This window comes from Oxyura jamaicensis, chromosome 4 (genome assembly GCF_011077185.1).
Source record: "Oxyura jamaicensis isolate SHBP4307 breed ruddy duck chromosome 4, BPBGC_Ojam_1.0, whole genome shotgun sequence".
Lineage (NCBI taxonomy): Eukaryota > Metazoa > Chordata > Aves > Anseriformes > Anatidae > Oxyura > Oxyura jamaicensis.
Genome location: NC_048896.1, coordinates 14,736,210 through 14,754,398, shown reverse-complemented (window position 1 = coordinate 14,754,398; position 18,189 = coordinate 14,736,210). Strand labels below are relative to the sequence as shown.

At 54.5% G+C, this 18,189-nt stretch overlaps 1 protein-coding gene across 2 annotated transcripts in view; it reads left to right on the top strand.

Annotated features, from left to right (window-relative positions):
- MID2 (midline 2) overlaps positions 1 to 18,189 on the top strand; it is a 67,643-nt gene that overhangs the window by 32,370 nt on the left and 17,084 nt on the right. For both annotated transcript variants that reach the window (XM_035325221.1, XM_035325223.1), the window contains exon 3: positions 13,177 to 13,272. In XM_035325221.1, the coding sequence (XP_035181112.1) occupies positions 13,177 to 13,272 (96 nt within the window). The remainder of the gene's footprint in view (positions 1 to 13,176; positions 13,273 to 18,189) is intronic.

Here is an 18,189-nt window from a genome sequence, read left to right as displayed (position 1 = left end):
GGTGCACGGCGAAGATGGTGCGTGGGGAGGATGGTGCAGGGGGAGGTCGGTGCAAGGGGAGGACGGTGCACGGAGGAGGTGGTGCCTGGAGAAGGTGGTGCCTGGGGAGGACAGCCCATGGGGCTCTCTCCAGTATGTGAGGAGGACAGTACACAGACAGGGAGGACACACAGCCTGTAGGTTTGAGGGGTGCCGAGGGGGACCTGCGGCCGGTCTGAGTGGGAAGGAGCCTGGGGATAAAGGAAGCCCTCGGAATTTTTTTTTGCTGCTCTCTGTTATGGCCCTGGTGCCCGAGTGCTGACAAACAGTGGCAAGGCTTGGGGATGCCTTTCAAAGATTGATACTGATGTTTTGTGACAATTAATCTTGCTATTTATATCAGTATAATTAGCTATGTTATTAATATTATCAAGGCGCCACAGCGCTAATTATATGTCTGCTTAACATGTGCTATCAGTGCTGTTTAAAATCCAATGTAATTCTGTTTGACATTATCCCCACCATTAGCGTTATTTGTTGTGTGCTGCGGAAGATAATTTGATGCTTCTAATCGCTGCGATCCCAATTATGTAAGCTGTCCCCACTTGCCAAAGCTTTTGAGAGTGATGCCACCAAGTGGTGCAGCTGTCCCAGGGACGTGGCCCTGAGGTGCCCGCCCTGTCTTTGGGGTGCCCTGTCCATCGGGGGCTTCTTTGGAAGGACAGGGACTCTTGGAAAATCCTGCCCCCCAAAATAATGTAAGTAGGTCTTTGTTCTGGGCTCTGTAGGAGCTTCCCTGGGCTTTTGTTTCCCTGTTTTTTCCCCACCAAGAGCTGCAATATTTCATGTTGGAGGAGAAATATCTGTGGGGAACTCAACTTTAAGGAAACTTCTCCATCTTTTACCCTAAAGTCCTGTCTGCCAGCTCTGCAGGGGTTCTCCTCCTCGCCCACCGAGCTCAGGAGATGGTGGCATTTGATGGCCAAGCTGCAGCCCACTCTCCAAGTGCCGTTTGTTTTCTTAGGGGCCAGGCAGCTCCCCCTGCCTTCCCCTTGCCCTGTGCATGTCTCCTGTGGCTGCAAAGAGGAGCCAAGAGGTCCCCTGGGGAAGCCCTGTGTCTTCTCCCCCCTGCAAGCAGGCGTCTTCAGCTGGCCTTTGCCATGGCCTCATGCCGGGTCCCATGGCATCTCCTTCCTCTGCCCGTGCTGCAGGACCCTGGCATCCTCCAGCTCCTGGCGGAGGTTGGAAGCTGGGATAAACCCGTAAATAGCGGGGGAGGAAGGGAGCCGCCTGGTTTCCGACCTGCGCGCTGCTGCCTGCCCCCCTCCTGCTACGTCGGGCGGGGGGAACAGCTCGTGAACACGCGCAGGACTTAGCGCAACAGGGAATTCAAAGCCAGCTGCTGGAGCGTTTGATCGTCTCGTTTGATCCTCAGAGCTGGGAGCTGAGCTTTTCGGGGGCATGCTGGGAGAGGGAAGGCACCGATTAGCAGGCTCTGTTTCATTATTCATTTGCAGCCGTCTCGGTGCCCCTGCTCCAGCATGAGATGCCGAAGGAGGGAGAAGGCAGGAGGGTGGACGGGTACGGGAAAGGGGGTCAAGAAAGGGGGTAAGGAGAAACTTGGGGCTGGAGGAGCAGATATTGAAATATCTTTAGTGATGTCTCTCCTGCCCAGTGCTGGGAGTGCCTCTGAGGTGCTACAGCCCCCGAGCAGGCAGCTCCTGCCCCGTGCTTGCTGTGGGACAGCTCTCTTCTGGCTGCGGTGCCTGGGAGGGTGGCTTGGCTGTGGGCAGAGGTTTTTAGGGATCCGGGGTAGGTTTGGAATCCCCCTTGGGGTAGCTGTGTGCTCGGGGAGAAACTGGTGCGCTGTCCTTGTCGCCCAGCCCCTCTCCACCAGTGGGATGGGATGTGGTGGGAGATCCCAGCCGGGATGTGGTGGGAGATCCCATCGGGAGCCCCTCTGTCTGCCTGGCAGTGGTGGGCGGTGGCAGCTGCTTGCTTCCTTCCCTGCAAGCCTCTGTTACGGAGTATTTCAGCTCCTCTGAGCGAGGTCTTCTGGGGCTGTGAGAAAGGCTGAGCTCGTTCACCTGCGCTTTGCTGGCCCTTTCCTGCCAGCTTTTTTTCTATTTTTTATTTTCTTTATGCCAGGAATGCTGGCATAAATAAACTCAGGGAAGAGAGCTGAGCCTCCGTCCTTGCAATGTTGGATAGAAATGAAGCAGTGATGAAGGCGATAAAAGTCTCAAGTGCGAGGAAGAGGAGAGGCCAAATAAATGCCCAACAGAGGAAAACTCCCCCTGGAGCTGGGGAGGCTAGTGGGGATGCTGGAAAACACCCCGTGGTGCATCCGACCACCAACCCTAATGATTCTATGCAGTATTGCCATTGCATGGCCGTGGCTGTTTCCACCGAGGAGCAGTGGTTCTGCCCTTTTGCCACCAGATCTTTGGGGTGGTGGCAGCCCTGGCTGCACGGCCCCGCTGCGAGCAGCCACGTCTCCGTCTCAAGTAACAAGCGAGCTTGAGGACGAGCCATTTGGGGACAAGTTTTATTGCCCATTAATGTTTCAGGTTAAAATCATGCTCTGCGGTATTTTCGCTTGGTAAAGCTAAACTGTGGGACGTGGTCATAACACAAGTCAAGCTCCCCCTGAATTGATTTCTTCCCCGCCAGTTGTCATCGACCTCTGGTGCTGTATCTTTCTGATCTCTGCAGAATTCAATACATTTTCTGCAATAATTTGAAATGCGGGAGCTTTGGCTTCACTTTCAAGGTAATTTTGTATTTGTAATTCAAAACCTATCTCCCCATTGTTTAGGCGTGAATTCTACTCCTAATTCATTTTCTGCATTTCATATTCGGTTTTTGAAAAGCTGAATCGAAACGTTGCTATGCAGACCAGGCAGCTAGGAGAAAAGGATCTTACAGGTACCTTCCTTGAAAATTTTCATTACTTTTTGCTGGAATTTCATCTCTTCATTTCCACAACAGAAGGCTGATTCTTTATTAAGTGCAAATACAAATTTGAATACATCATTTGCCAAATTCCATATTTACTTTTCGCGGGTTCAGATTTAGTATTTCATCTCTTTAAGTGGTGTCATTAATTTGGAAAATTAAAAGATTTCAAACAATTTCAAAACTCAAGCCATGCCCTGAGCCTTGCAAATGGCCCACAGGGTGATTTTGTAGCTTCCTAGGGTGCATCATCAGTCGCCTCGGCTGTCAGACCTTCTTCAAAATGCAGGCAAGAGCCAATATAGTCTGCTATGATTTTATGTACTTAGTACAACTTCTGCCGAGGAAGGAAGCGCAGGCACTGTGCTATTAATCATTCAGTTGTGAAAATGAAATAGGTATGCTAATATATTCCTGTATAACTGCATTCTCCAATTTCAAGAGGGTAAATGCAAGCCAGCATTTGACTAATGAAGCTCTCTTGGTTGGGGATCACACTGGGATCTTCAGAAGGTGGGGGGTGACGGGTGTCTTTAATCAGAGGCGCTCAGGAAACTACCAGCAGAGCATCTGGCCCTTTTGGAAGAACCCAAATGGTTAATGGAAACCAAAAGGCTTCAGCTTCCACCAGGAGAACCTGGCCCAGGGTAGGATCCCTAACTCACATGAGGAGTTCCTCGGTCCTCTGTTACAATACCCACGCCCTCCGTCGCGGTTATGCTTTCCATCACGGGTCTGTTTTCCCTTTGGGTTGTTACAAGTTGGAGCTTCCCAGGAGCAGCCAGGTGCTCAGCCTGGGCCTTTTGTGCTGGCCCGCCCATGTCTCCTGCCCCCTGAAGCCATTGGGATCCCACCTCACTTGCTCTGTCCCTTTGTATGCCTCCCGTGGCTCCTCCTTAGATTTTCGCCACACCTTGTTCTTCCTCATGGTCCAAGCTCATTTTGGTGTTTCATGTTCGGAGATATTTATGGTCTTTTTTTTTTTTTTTTTTTTTTTTTTACCTTAAGAGACCTTAACAACAAAAATTATTGTTGATTCTCTTTTTCTTTGCCTGTCCTCTTCTGTCTTTATTAACCGAGCTCAAACATTATCAGTGGCGTTTAGTGTCCTGCTGTTCTGAATGTTCCCTCTGTGCCTCCGATCACTGTTTGTCACTTTTTTTTTTCCTGGAAACCCCATCAGTGCGTGAGATCCTCACATACCCTTGGGAATATTCTTAAGGGCTCTTCATAGCCATACCATTATCTGCAGCAGCAGTTAATATAATTGCGCTATTGTTAGTGAACCCATGAGGACTTACATTCGCCGGAGTTGGTTTCCACCCACCTGCCCTTACTTTTCGAGCAGGGCAACTTCTCCGTCATTCTTTGTCTTTGCCTACCATGCATTCATACGCATCCTTCAAAGGATGCATCTTCCATTCCACCAGTCATTTCCTCCACGAGGTTATACATATTTATGGGGATGAAGCTGTGTTGTCTACCTTTAATGCTCTGAAAGGAGCTTTGTTCGCTTTTGGCTTCAAAGCCCCTGGCAGCGTGGTGCTGCTAGCTGCAGTCCCACTCCCGTTCCACGCCTGACAGTCCTTCCCTGGCTGTGAAGCAGTGGCCGTTTTCTCATGGCCTCGTTACTGCTGGGCTGCTCTGTTGCTGGCTTTGTCCTCTGGCTATTCCTTCGTGTTCAGAAGAGGTCCTCCAAGAGGTCGGTGTGCTCTGGTTCCTAATCCTTTTTCCACATCCGAGGTTGTTAACCCACATTATGGCCGTGATTTGTTGTCCTTTGGCGTTTCTGCCTCCCAGGGGTTGTGTGTAACTTCTGCCTTGCCTTGATCTGGGTGTTGGGTGTGTTTCTCCCCCCTCTGGCTCGCGGGATGCTGCTGGTGTAGCTCTCTGGGGACAGGACCACGTAAGCCTTGCACCCCACCGAGGTCTCCAAACCTCTGAAATAGCTCTGCAAAGGTCGGGTGCTGGGACTGCGCCTCTCTAATCAGCTGGCACGGGACATTTTGCCTCAGACCACCAGTGTCAGCAGCACAAGGAACCTTCTGGACAGATTACCAGGGCTGATAAACAGCCAGACGTCGGCTGAGGCTGGCGGGTGGAGGCCGTGCGTTCAGCCAGCACGGCCGCTCTGGAGGAGCACATCCATCCAGCGCTCGCAGATCTGCTGACCTGTTCCCTCACATTTACCCATTTCACGCTATCAGGACGCGATGCACCATGCACTTGGCTGCCTCGGGTGTCTTTAAAATACTGAGTGTCCCAGGAAGGAATCTGCGTGGCTGCTGGCACACAGATCCTCACCTCCTGTGAGCGACCCGCAGCAGTAACTCCAAGAGGTGAAATCCTTCTTCCCTCGCAACCTCCAGAGAGTTACCAAGAAAAATCATCAGGCTGTTGTTTTTCTGGATAAACGAAGCTGTTTTTCTAGCAAGCTGTCAGATTTACCTATCCTGCAGGAGTGGCCAGGGGACAGGGACAGACGTTGCTGGAGTGCCGTGGCCACGTGCTTCAGCGCCCGGAGGTGGGTGAGAGCTGGAATGGGGAGGGCATGGGGGAAATCACTTGGGTTAAAGGCTCCCACCTTTTTGCTAGTGAAGCGTTTTGCAGGGGTATTTTCCAGACTGTGGCTTTTTGAAAAGGAAGCACTTTGAAACTGCCTTCGATTTTCCTAATCTTGAATCAGTTGGGGTGGGTTTGCTCTCCCCAGCTGGGAGTCGCGTGCACTGGAGATGTTGCACCCAAGGCAATCCATTGGATTTCTTTCCCCACTGGTGGAGAGGGGTCCTTCTGAAGCATAGTTTTTGATGTCTTGGGATGTCATTGGGAGATTTGTCTTTTGTTAACATCTTCTGCTTCCCACCATTAGAAGTTTAGGAAGACCAAGCACTTTCTGCGGCCACAGAGACTGTAATACAACAACTGATGTCCCAGTCAGGTCATTCCTGGCCTTCCCCCTGTTAGAAAGGTTTAGAAAATAAACAAAATGTTCCCTTCAAGCCGTGGAAAACGTTTGGTTTGTCCAAACCTTCTCTTACCCTCTATTCCCAAGCACTCTGTCCTTGCACGGAGGGCTTTCATTGCCAAGGCTGCCTGCGATTCCCATCGCCGTGACCCGACGGGATGATAAACACTGCTAACACAGCAAAAACTCACAGGCAGCTTCCAGAAGGTTTCCAAGTCCCCTGTGCTCACCCAGGTCTGATGACACCTCCCCGAGATGTCAATAGGCTTGGCCAGAGGCTCTCAGGCTGCTCCTGAAGATGCGCGGCGGAGACAAGGTGCCAGTGGGAGCCGGTCCTTACAGCCGCATCCTGCCTATTGATCTGGCAAGATGCTTGGGTCTAGGGTCATTCGGGGGTGTTGGAAAGGCAGAGACACAAAAAGGCACCTGGAATTATGGCTGAAGGAGCTGGGGATCCACGTGAGGGCTCGGAGATGGGGGAGGTTGCTCCTCCTTGGGTCCTGTGTCTGCTGGTTGTGCTTAGCACAGAGCATCAGGAAACAGCCCCCTGCACCTCCTGCTACTGGGTTTGAAGATAGTGAGGTGGAATTACTCATTAGAGGAACAATTCTAGGAAAAAAAAAGGCATTGCTTGGAGCAGTGGAAATCTTTTCCTTCCGCTCTTTTTAAAGGAGTAAATAAAAGTAGTGGAAGGTAAACAAATAAGCTCAGGTCTCACCATAGCTTGGGAATTTTTACATCAAATGTAGCAAATTTAATAAGATGTCTGAAAATCACATCCTTTTAGGTTGAAAAGCACACAGCCTGAACAGGGGAGTGAAATCTTTTGGAGTATTTAAGTAGGACAGCTCAAACAACCAGATAATGGTTAGATGGCTTCAGGAATAAAAACCGACTTGTCACAGTCGGGATGAATTTAATAAAATATTTAAACAATTTTCAACAGTGCTGCAGTGGTACAGAAAACCATGATAATATCCCATAGCAGAAGAATGGCTTTGAAAAGATTAAAGGATGTAAACACTGAAGGACCCAAATAAGCCATGTGCCGTTCTGCCGTATCGTTGGATAAGCGTTCGTCAGGCGAGCCCTGCAGTGCCTCGTTGGTCCCTTTGTAGCTGCCCTGTTTTCGGCTGGAAGGTGAGGGCAGCAGGGCAGGGGGATGAAGGTCAGGGTTGTGGTCCAGCCCTGAACCCAGCCTTGCTGAGGACCTCACTGAGGATGAGGGTAAAGCCCTTGGAGATGCCTTGTCCTCCGGGCTCATCTCTGTGGTTGTTTTCTGGGAGGGAAGCTGCAGGGATGGGGGGGGGCAGATCCTTTCCGTGGGTTTGTCAGGCTGCTGTGGGTGCTGGGACCGCTCTGGCTGCCCCGGGGTTGAAGGTCTCGCTGTGTCTTGGCTACACGGGTGGGTTTCCAGCCAGAGCCAGCCCCACGCAGGCACTGCAGCGATGCTCCTAGGAGCACCCCACGCAGGGTCAGGCTGTGGGGCACGACTGCTGCAGGGTGGCTCAGTGCTGCCCCAGGCTTCGCATCCAGCTTGGTCCCCAGGTTCTTCCCCCTGCCTAGCTGACTTGCAGGCTTCTCTGTGTCTCCAGCAACCCTTGTTCTTCTGATCTCTTAATTTGTTTGCAATGCTCTGGAGGTCGGCAGTGGCAGCGTCGCACCAGGGCACCCTGCTCATCTGGGGAGAGGAGCAAAAGCTCCGGCCCGGCTCCTCGGCTCTGATGCAGCTGTAAACCTCGGTTGTAAACCTCTTCTGAGCATCCCTTCTGATGTGCCCAGAGGGAGCTGGGTCACCAGCACATGCGTTACCGTCTTCGGGGCTTCCTGCTGGAGAGCATTTCTTCACACCGCTTGATCGCGGGCGGCTTGAGGAGGTCTGGCCACCCCGTAACGGAGAGGAATATCAGCTGGCTCCTTCTTGGCCTTTTGCTCATTTTACCCAGGAAAAGAGGTCCACGCAGCTCGCCAGGGGACAGCTCGTTCTCTGGGCTCCGTGCTGGTGGGGACGAGCTCCAGCAGCCAGAGTTTATCCATCCCCGCTGGTTCAACACGGCCATTGCTCATCTCTCGAAGAGGATGACTCGAGCCAAGGACTTGCAGGTGTTGGGGCTCTTACAGGATCTTTGCCTGAAGGAGTAATTTCGGAAGCAGAGCCCCTGTTCCTGTTAAGTACCGCAGGGACAGAGAGAGCAAACAGGGGAAATGTAAGTCCTAGAGACGCACGCTAAGCAGCCAGACAGCAAAACCTGCCAAGAAGATGCTTCAGACCGAGTCTGCAACTAATCAGCAGTTTTGGAGAAATGACAACATGAAACTATTTCGTGAGATATTTTTTTCTGTCCCTTGGAACTGTACAGATAGCTCTGATTTACAGAATTAGCGAGCTCTCCCCTACCCCGTTCCTCAGATTGCCTCTCTGCAGGAGCAGAAGCATTTTGTCATGTTCTGGGGGCAAAGGAGTGAAAGAGAGGGTTTTTGGGAGAAGGCCAGCATGGCCCCTGCCTCGCTCCCATTGACAAGTGGTGAGCTTTGGTTTGTGGAAAGCTGGCTGGGTGGCAGAGCTGACCTGGTTCCCAGCTGCCAATGCACACAACGCCTCTGCAGGTCAGGGGACACGTCCAGGAGGTGCTCCAGAGCCTGCGAAGCTTTGCAGCTCAACATCCTGGGGCGTCTCATCCTTAAGGTCCCTTTTCCAGGAGCTTCCATCCGGGGCAAGCGCTGGCTGCTGCTACTGTTCCCCAGCGGTGGTTTGCCAGAAGGATGAAATGTGCTTTCAGAGGCGCGCTGCGTTTCCAGAAAGCATCATGGAAAAAAACGTCGGGTGTTCTCAAATCCCTTGGAAGAGAGGAGGCTCCCCGGCGGCGGTGCAAGGCAGAGGCTGCGGCACAAGGCTCTCGCTGGCAAGGTCCGAGGCTGCCGTGCTGCTGGGCAGGCTTCAGAAGCGCAAACGAAGCCGCTCGCGCAGCGCTGGCAGCCTCAGGAACCTGGGCGAGCGAGGATACGAGGCGTCCTCTCGTTTTAAGTGCCTCCCCGCGCCGACTGCGGGGCTTTCAGGCTGCCCCAGACACGTCTGTGTAAATCGAACGCGATTGCTATAATTCTCCTTGCGAGCGCTGGCTGCGCGGTTTCCATTCCCCCTCCTGACCTGCCAAAAACCGGAGCTCATGTGAAGCCGCGGGAGGAGAGGAATTTCCTGAGCAGGGTAAACAAGCCCCTTCTCATTACCCCGTCTCCGCTGCTGCGGAGTCCTCTCCGCTCTTTATGAAGGAGCCCCTAAAGGCTGCTGTGTCCCGAGCAGCCTTGGCTGGTGGCAGGGAAATGGGGAGGGAGAGGTGCCTGGGGAGAAGCCCTGGCCACTTGCCCCTTGGTCTCCAGCTTGCCCTTTGCATATCCAAGAGGAGGCGCGGCTGCTGCCTTCATGTCTTCATGTCACAAACGGATGCTTTTGGGGTAAGAACATCTGGAGGCAGAAAATTCTCCTCCCTGCCCTGCTCCGTGCCTTCCTCTGGGTTGCAGGCCCTTTCCACCAGCACGTGTCCTGCAGGGCCGCGAGGCAGTGCCCTTTGGGGGCGTTTCTCATGTAGGAGACAGGCAAGAGACGGGGTCGGGCAGGAGCGCCCCGGCACCGTGTGTCCCACGGCGTGGGGCGTGCAGCTCCGGTGCCACGGGGACCTGGGGTGGGCTCCCTGGGGAGGTGGCCACGGGGCCACCAGCACGGCACAGCACGGCACGGCACGGCCAGCAAGGCAGGAGGAGGGTGAGTTAGAGCAGTGCTGGTGAGCTCAGGCCGAAAGAAGATGCTTGAAAAGCACCGAGACTCCAACCCAAGATCTGCTAATTAGGCAACGGCGCAACGCACAGCTGCATTTTTCTTTGCGTTCAGTTACCCCTGTTTACTTGAGCTTTTTTGCTCATCTTTTTCTCTCCTAAACATCAATTCCCAAGCAGACGTTGAATAAGGATATGCTAATGCAGGCTGCTTTGAAAGCCTCTGCGGAGGACACGTGTTTGGGATCTGTCCTCCCCTGGCTCTCCCCTCCCTGCTCAGCCCAGCAAAGCTTCACCTCTGCGCTCCGGGCTGAGGCTTTCCTCTACTTTATCTCCTTGCAAAGTGGGAGCGAGGCCATGGCAACGATGGATTTGCAGCATTGAGAGCAGGGCCCAGCCCCAGGTCTTGCTCTGGCGTGCGTGGGGTGACAGGGGTGGGCTGGGGACGCCCAGCTGGGGACAGGGGACCTGGCTTGATGGGACAGTCGAGCCTTCTCCAGCCTCTCTTCAGCACAATTAGAAATACCGACAGGACAAATTGCTTCATTTTCTAGGTCAGCTCTGCTGTTTAAGGTGATAGCAGGCACTGAAAGCTGGCATTTTATTTCAGCTTTTACTGGGTACGTTTTGCTGCAAAGCGACTTAAAATGCATTAATGTCACAACGCGGGAGCTGCGCCGGAGCCGCTCGGCAGGCTCAGTCATGTCTTTCTGTCACTTGTCCTTTTGTCTGCTGAAATTCTCTTAGCGTAGAAAGGCAGCTGGCTGCCTTATCATATTTCCCCCCCTGATTTTTTTATTATTTTTTTTTTCCTGGGAGCTGGTTACAAGCGTTGCATCAGAGAGATGTGTTGCTACCAGCACCGGAGTCAGCAACTAGCAGGCAGCCCCGGCTCAGTGCTACCACGGGGAGGAAGACGGGGCAGGAGCATCCGTCCCCATGCCCTGGACCTGCCACGGCCCCAGAGCCGTGCCAGCTCGTGGAGGAAGCGTTTCCCATCTGCTCTGGCTTCTGTGCATGCGTGCACTGATGCGCACCCATGTGTTTCGTGTTTGCGGCGCGTGGAGGGAGGGGGCAGGGACGTCCATCCCCCATCAAAAACAATTATAAATGAACAAGGGCAACAACAGCAACCCCCAGATAAATCACTGAGTAAACCCTCCCCAGTTTTGGCGGCCTCTGCATGGAGATAAGTTTGGAAGCCCTGCAGCAAGGCAGGTCCCAGTGCCGTCCTCCCAAGCCTTGTTGCCAAGCTCGTTTGGGGGGGAGCCCTCTCCCACTGCCCATTTGAACTGGGCTGGCTGCAAGTGATCTGCAGTCTAGGCCCCCAGTAAGAGCCCCCACCCTTTGCACTCCACGTCTCAGTGTTTCCGCAGCCTTCATCCAGACCCTCCTGCCCCTCGCTCCCAGGGCTTTGCACCGGCGGAGCGGAGCTTCGTGCTCAGTGCCTGCAGGATCCGACCCCGCAGCCCCCGAGGCTCCAGCGCAGCAGCCGCAAATTGTGAGCGGAATTGTTGGTATACCCGTGTCGTGCCGTTCAGCCCAGTGTATTTGTTTTGCATCTGGTCACCTGCGGGTAAATCAGGTGCAGCCCTTGAGCTGCTCTGTCAGTGCTGCAGGTCGAGGTTTGCTTCTCGCCTGGTCCTCGCTATGCTTGCAGCCTGGGAAACGCTACCCGGTGCCAATCAATGTGGCGCAAGGACGCGGTGGTGTTCCCCTTTTATCTCTTTTTTTCGCTTCTCCTGATTGGAGAGAAATCAAATATTCTGCATTTCAGGCCAGAAGGTGGATGTTTGAGGAAATTATGAGTGTTCTATAATGCAATTTAACAAACCCCCTGTAATTGCTGGGATTTATACGTACCTGCAAAATAACCAGCCGGTATAATCAAAGCTCCTTGCACGTTTCCCGCTTTTCAGCAAAGCGAGCAGAAGGCAGTGGTCGCATCTCTGTGTTCAGGTGCTGCAGGAGGGCTTGCAGCAGCAGCAGGAGCCAGCTGTGCCTCTCGAAGGAAGCCCTGCAAAGGCAGGGAGCAGCAAGAGAGGCGCTCGGGCGCTCCCCGTTCACGCCATCACCAATACCACTCAAACACTGCCGGCTGCTTGCAGCGTCCCTGCGCCACCGGCGTGCGCTTAATGAACGGGTAAACGCTGTGTGTTCGTGGCCGGGGGAGCAGTGACACTGTCCCTGGCAAACTCGGGATGCTGCAAACGTGTTTTGGGCTCGTGTGCTTCAAAGCGCGCTCCTCGAGCTCGTTTCTGCCTCCCCCTCTTGCCCTCTGCCAGCAGCCCGGGAACATGAAAGCGGATCGGCCGCGATTTCAAAGCTGCGACTTCAGTGCAGCCGAGTCGGTGATGAGGAAGATAATTAGCAAGTTGAACGTTCAGTGCTTTAGCGAGATTATGTTTAATAATATTGAGCTGTAAGGAAAGGCGGTGGCAGGAGCGGTTAGCAGCTGGCTTTTTCATTATCGATGCAGCATTGTTGTGCAAAGCACTTCCAGCTTAATGAAGGCACCCAGGGCTTCACTGCATTTTTCAGGCCTGTTTCTGTGCTCTGCTTTACCAGCCATTGGCTAGCAATTTGCAGGCTTGCGAGTGAGCTTCGAGTATTTTAGGAGCCAGTGGTTTTCAGGAATTAATGCTTTGCCTGTGCTTTATGACTATGATTCAAGTTCTCTTGGCTAGCTAGACCCCAAATTATCCATGCGTGCAGATGTTTATGGGTCTGCTGGAGCCTTGATGAAAGCCTTGGACCGCGCTTTCTAGCCGAGTATGAATAAAACACCGCAGGGATCCTCTCTCGGCCCTGGAGTTTAAAATATTAATAGGCTATCAGTTTCACGACAAGCGGTGCAACAGGTAGCGAGCGCTTTGCTATAAAACATTTTCTCTTAGCGAAACCACGGATTTTAATGGCAATGCAGTGTCGCTTAAATTATTGATACCAAAAAAATGCCAGTCCACTGTGTGTCCACAGATAGCAAGATCTGTTCAAGCGGGCTCTTCCTCCGCACTCTGCCGGCTTGTGCTCTCCTCCCTGGAGGCAGCACAGCCCCAGGGGCACAGCCAGAAGCAGCCCGCCCGGGGAGCTGGGGCGGCACGGGGTGAGCCCCGGCGGGCAGAGCCCCCAGGCTGCTCCCAGCCCTTCGCCTCCATCACCACCAGAGGATGATGAGGGGAGAGCACGGATGGAGAATAGCAGCTATTCATTCCCAGCAGGCAGACTTCCTGGCTGGAAATCGCAGCAGAATAGCTCTTTATACCCGCACAAAAAGGCAGGACGTGCTGGCAAGGAGCGGCCAAACTCTGCCGGGTCTGGGCAGCGCTTGGCAGCAAGACCTTTGCCCAAAGTTATCCAAGTTTTTGCTCCCTCAGGCAGCGCGTCGGGTGGCAAATGGTCTGGTTTGGTGGTGGCAGTCCTCTGGCTTTGTTCATCTTACGTTGTTTTTTGTTATTTTTTTTTTTCTCTCTCTCTCTCCTCCCGGTTGTCTGGACTCACAGCAAACCCTGGAGACGAATCTCACCAACTTGGTTAAACGCAACAGCGAACTGGAAAACCAGATGGCCAAGCTGATACAGATCTGCCAGCAAGTGGAGGTTGGTGAGAGCAGCCTGGGGATGAGCAGGGGTGGGGAGGGGGCACCAGGGAGCTCTCGGTTCGGCTGACGGGGTGCACGGGACTGCTCCCATCTCCTTTCCCAAGCAGCGGGACCATGGATGGAGTGGGAAGGAGTGAGGGTAGCTGATGGAGAGGGTTGGTGGGAGGCATTGCCAAGGCTGAAACGCTTCGGAGAGGTCAGTCCCAAACGATGCAGGACTCACCAGGAGCTGGTGGGGTGTGAGGGAGCGGGGGGCAGCGGTGTGACGGGAGGAGTTCTACAGGCCAGAGGCTGTGTTTTGTAGCATCCCCCTGCGGTCAGGTGTGGCCCTCTTCCCTTTGGAGCTTGGCTGGAGCCCGATGAGGAGGCGGACGGGGGCTGAGTGCTGGAAAGTCCTTGTCTGCAGCATGGGGGAAGCTTGGCTCCCAGGGAGCTGCCCACAGAGCAGGACCCATCCATCTTCCATCCTCCCGGCTGGCTGAACAAACAGAGACGTGCTCCTGTAAGTGAAGTTCCTGCGGGTGCTGGCGAGGACGCGGTGTGAAGCCCGCAGCTGCTTGCAGGGATTTCGAGGTGGGGTGTGCTCCCACCTGGGGGATGCTGTTGGCTGCAGCAGGTCCCCATCCCAGGGGCGAAGCCAAGCAGCTGGAGCACAGGCAGCGATGCTGGGAGCATCTGGAAGTAAGGGAGTGAGTGAAGCAGGTCCTCAGCGGGGCCAGGGCAGGTGCTTTTTGGTGCAGCCCTCCCACCCAGGGCATGCAGCCGGCGTTCCCGTCACCTCCCATTCAGCCCTGGGGGGAACAGACCCTCTGGGTGCAAGGCACCTGAAGCAGAGCTGCTGAGGCTGATCCTGCCGGTGAAATCCTGACTCATTTGAGTCTCCTCACTCCTTAGTGCTTTGGCATAGCCGTCATTTCCCATCACTACCAGCACAAGCATGTTTGCCTGACCTTTGCTGTACAAGGGAGACATCCCTGCGTTGCCTCCAGCCACTGTCTCCCCGTTTTGCTGTGTAACTCGCTGCAAGCCAGGGCAGAGCCCCTCTCATCCTGCTCCTCTCTGAGCCTTTCACGTGCTCCACAATGGAGACGTTGAATCAGGGCATCACCAACGAGGAGTAAAGGGGTGACAACGGCTGTCCCACTGTCCTGGACATGCGATGGAGATGCCGCCTCTTCCACAGCCTCCGGCATCTCAGCAAGGCAACGTGAAGCCATCCTGCTGCAGTTTAAGCCCCTGTCCCATCCCATCCACCCTGGGCACAGGGAAAGGGTTGTTTTGCCCTTCCCTCCACACGCCTGCAGGCCGCCCATCCGCCCCTCTCTGCTGCCTCATCGAGCCTCACCCTCGTCTGCAGCAGCTAATCTTCTTCCTCGCGTCCCTTCCTCCTCCCAAACACGCACGGATTGCCTCCCTGCTTCCTTCCTGCTGTCAGAGGCGCCGATTGCAATCTCGCCTGCCCGAGCCCTGCTGGCTGTGGCAGAATAGCGGGCTAAAGCCAGCAGCAAGTGGGAAAGGCTTTGTCCAGGGGATTACAGGGAAGCGTCGGCAGAAGACAGGAGATCACCTTTAATCCAGCTGAAGAAAGGGGCTCGGCCGACCTTGCTGCTTTGACCACTTGGTCTGTAAAACCCTTTGTGTTGGCGGTGTGCAGTCAGGCATCCTTTTTTTGCATTTCCGAGGGAAGCGCTTGGGCGAGCTCGCGGGGAGCGCCCGTGGCCATGGCTGCGATGCGCTCCCGTGAGCAGCACTCGAGGGGAAGAAGGCAGCTAACACCTTACGGTTGTTTCAAAGGGCATATAGCCGTTAATAGCAAATTAATTTGTGGCTTTGTTTGCTGAAGTGATACATGGAGAGCGGCTGTTGCAATTAGTTTCTTCTTAACAGGCTATCGATTTCTCGGTGCTAAATTGAGCGGCGGATCCTTGAACCAGAACCTTTCCGGGGAGAAAAGACACCGGTCTGCTGCAGGGATCACTGACGTGGATTCAGGGGAGCTTTGCCAGGGCTTGAGCAAACATGATGGTTGTTTATAGAACCAGAGAATCGTTAAGGTTGGAAAAGCCCTCCAAGATCATCTGGTCCAATCACCCCCCTACCACCACTGTCACCCACCAAACCATGTCCCCAAGCACCACGTCCAACCTTTCCTTGAACACCCCCAGGGACGGTGACTCCACCACCTCCCTGGGCAACCCGTCCCAGTGCCTGGCTGCTCTTTCTGAGCAGAAATGTCTCCTCATTTCCAACCTGAACCTCCCCTGGTGCAACCTGAGGCCATTCCCTCTGGTCCCATCACTGCGAGAAGTTAGACCCTAGCTATCTGTCAGATCCCGGTTACCGCTAGTTATCTGCAAGGAAATCGACCTCCCTCATCCTTTTCCTCTGCACAGCTTTCCAGCCGCTCTGCCCCAAGCCTATAGCACTGCATGGGGTTGTTGTGGCCAAAGTGCCCAGCGCTTAGCCACGTTGAACCTCATCCCATTCGCCTCTGCCCATCGACCCAACCTGCCCAGGTCCCTCTGCAGGGGACCCTCCAGCAGACCGACACTTCTCCCTGGGCCCTGGCTGGGGGGATGCCAGCCCTGCAGCTTCCCGTGCGTGATCCTGGAGCTGCCTCATCACCCAAGCAGCTGGCAGGGACGCAGGGGTGCAGAGACGGGGGGATGCGGGGATGTGAGGATGCGAGCATGCTGCACGCACCGAGTGGGATAATTTCCCCATGGCACAGCGTGCAGGACAAAAGGCGTTTACACGGGGAGCTGCGTTTTGTTCTTTACCACCTGCCTCTCAAAAGGCTCTGCCTTTCCCGCAGGCAGCAGCAGCGTTTTGTTCTGGGAGTGCCGGCAGCGCCGTGAGCGCCCGCAGCAGCCGCAGATCACCGTCAGCTGCAGCTCAGTGCAGGGGTAGGAAGGAGCTGAGACAGGCCCCGAGTTTGAGGGCATTTGCGTCTTTGAGAGACTTGTGTCTGCATCCATCCACAACGTCCGAATGGACAGACCTCTGACGTTAAAAGCAGCCCGGTATTTCGTGTGGATTCTGGAAGTTTCAGACCTCCCGGCTGTCGTTTCCCACACTGTTTAGGAGCTTTCAGCTTTGTCAGTCGTTCTGCCTAAAATAACAGTCCAAATCCATTTCTCAGCCGTACTAAATATGCGGTCCTGGCCTTCAGAGGCAGCTTTAGAGAGAGCACGCTGAAGTGTGAAGCAGAAAATATCCTTGCCCTTCCGCGCTTTGCCGCAGGCCGGGGGCTGCGTTGGAGCTATTTGCGGGCACCGCGGGGCTGTGCCAGGCCCCAGGCTCGGCACAGGTCCGCCCTTGGTGCTCGGGAGGCTGTGCTGCCGTGGTTCGGCTCCCAGAAGGGAGGCCAGGGCCACTCCGGGAGGACTTTGGGTCTGTGTGGGTCTGAAATCCTGGCCCTGACTTTGTGCTCCGGGGAAAGCCAGGGGATGTCGATCTCTGGCTGCACTGATGCCTTCCCTTCTGCCAGCACGGATTGCGGCAGGCTGCGAATCCTGGGCTTGATTTCCACCCCCTGCCACTACCTTGCAGCAGATTTGGAAGATTATCCACTGTTTTTCTCAGCGGAGTTATCTTTGCAGACCATCAGCTGTCTCCCACTTTGGCGTTGCATAATCGGCTGGCCAGGTTTAAAAAAAGATCTTATATCAAATGTGTTTAGCTCTGGGTTGGCTTCAGACTGCTCTGCTGTTTCAGATCATTTTGAGAGTGCAAAACGAAGAAAACCTATTTACGTCCTTCAGGACACTGTTTAATTCAAGCGACAGGGCTTAAATCCCCATCTGTGAAGTGCATCCCCCCTTCCCCGTCCATCCCCCGAAAGGATGCCGGTCTGTCTCCGAGGCAGCGGAGTAAAACCTTTGCCCGTGCTTTCACTGCACTCTTTGCATGTCTTTCCGATTTTTTTTTTGGTAATAAATCTGTGTATTCGAAGCCTGAAGAGGGGGTCCAGCAGGGATTAATTAGCCTGAACGAGGCAGGACACCTCCACCACTGTACGTGGGCATTTTGCGGGAGCGTTGATCTCACGGGGTTTTCTTGGTGGCCGCAGGGTAGCAAAGCCCCGGTGGCCCAACCTTTGTGGGCAGCAACCCAGCAGGACGATAACTGCGGAGCTCTCCTGTCCTCAGGGCCCCTTGGGCGCGGGTGGACGCGTGGGTTTGCCCTCGGGGTGCAAATGTGGAACCAGAAGGGAGCAAACCCTCAGCTCAGTCATTCACGGGGGGACAGGCAGCAGAGGTCCAAGGGCGCTCAGGGTGTTCTCGTGCTCCCACCACTGCCGGGCTTCCAGGTGGCAGCAGGACAGCAGACGTGGGAAAATGGGGGAACCTTGAGGCTTTCTTGCCATTTCCTTGCTGCTTTGCTTGGAATTAAGCTGCAAGGAGGAGGTGATAGCACTGCTGCTGCAGGTGGAGAAGGAATGCAGAGGGGGAGAAGACCTTCTTGGAGGCCCTAGCGGAGCTTGGACATGGCCAGGGCAGTTCTCCAGCTGGAGGCTTTGCGCTCTTGAAGATCCATGCAACCTGCTGGCAGTGCCTTGCCTGACCGGTGGGCACCGTGTTGGTCCACAGGGGATGGGACAGCAAATGAAATCTCCCCTTCCTCACGTTTCAGTGGATGCCAAGCCACAAAACCATCTCCTTGGCCAGCCGTTCACGTGGCAGGAGCCATGGGGAGATCCGTCCTGGTCTGCATTTTGCCTTGAGCCGGAGAAAGCTTCAAGACACAGATATTATGGTGTGGGTACACGGCCAAACCTTCGCCCCACGAAGGAATCGGGCTTTTCAGAGCAGCAGGTGCTGCAGCAGCGTCTGGTACTCCTGGTTTTCAGAGACGGCTGCTAGAAGAAGGCTCTTCTCGAGCAGGGGCTCTCGAGGAGCACCCTGAGCCCAGC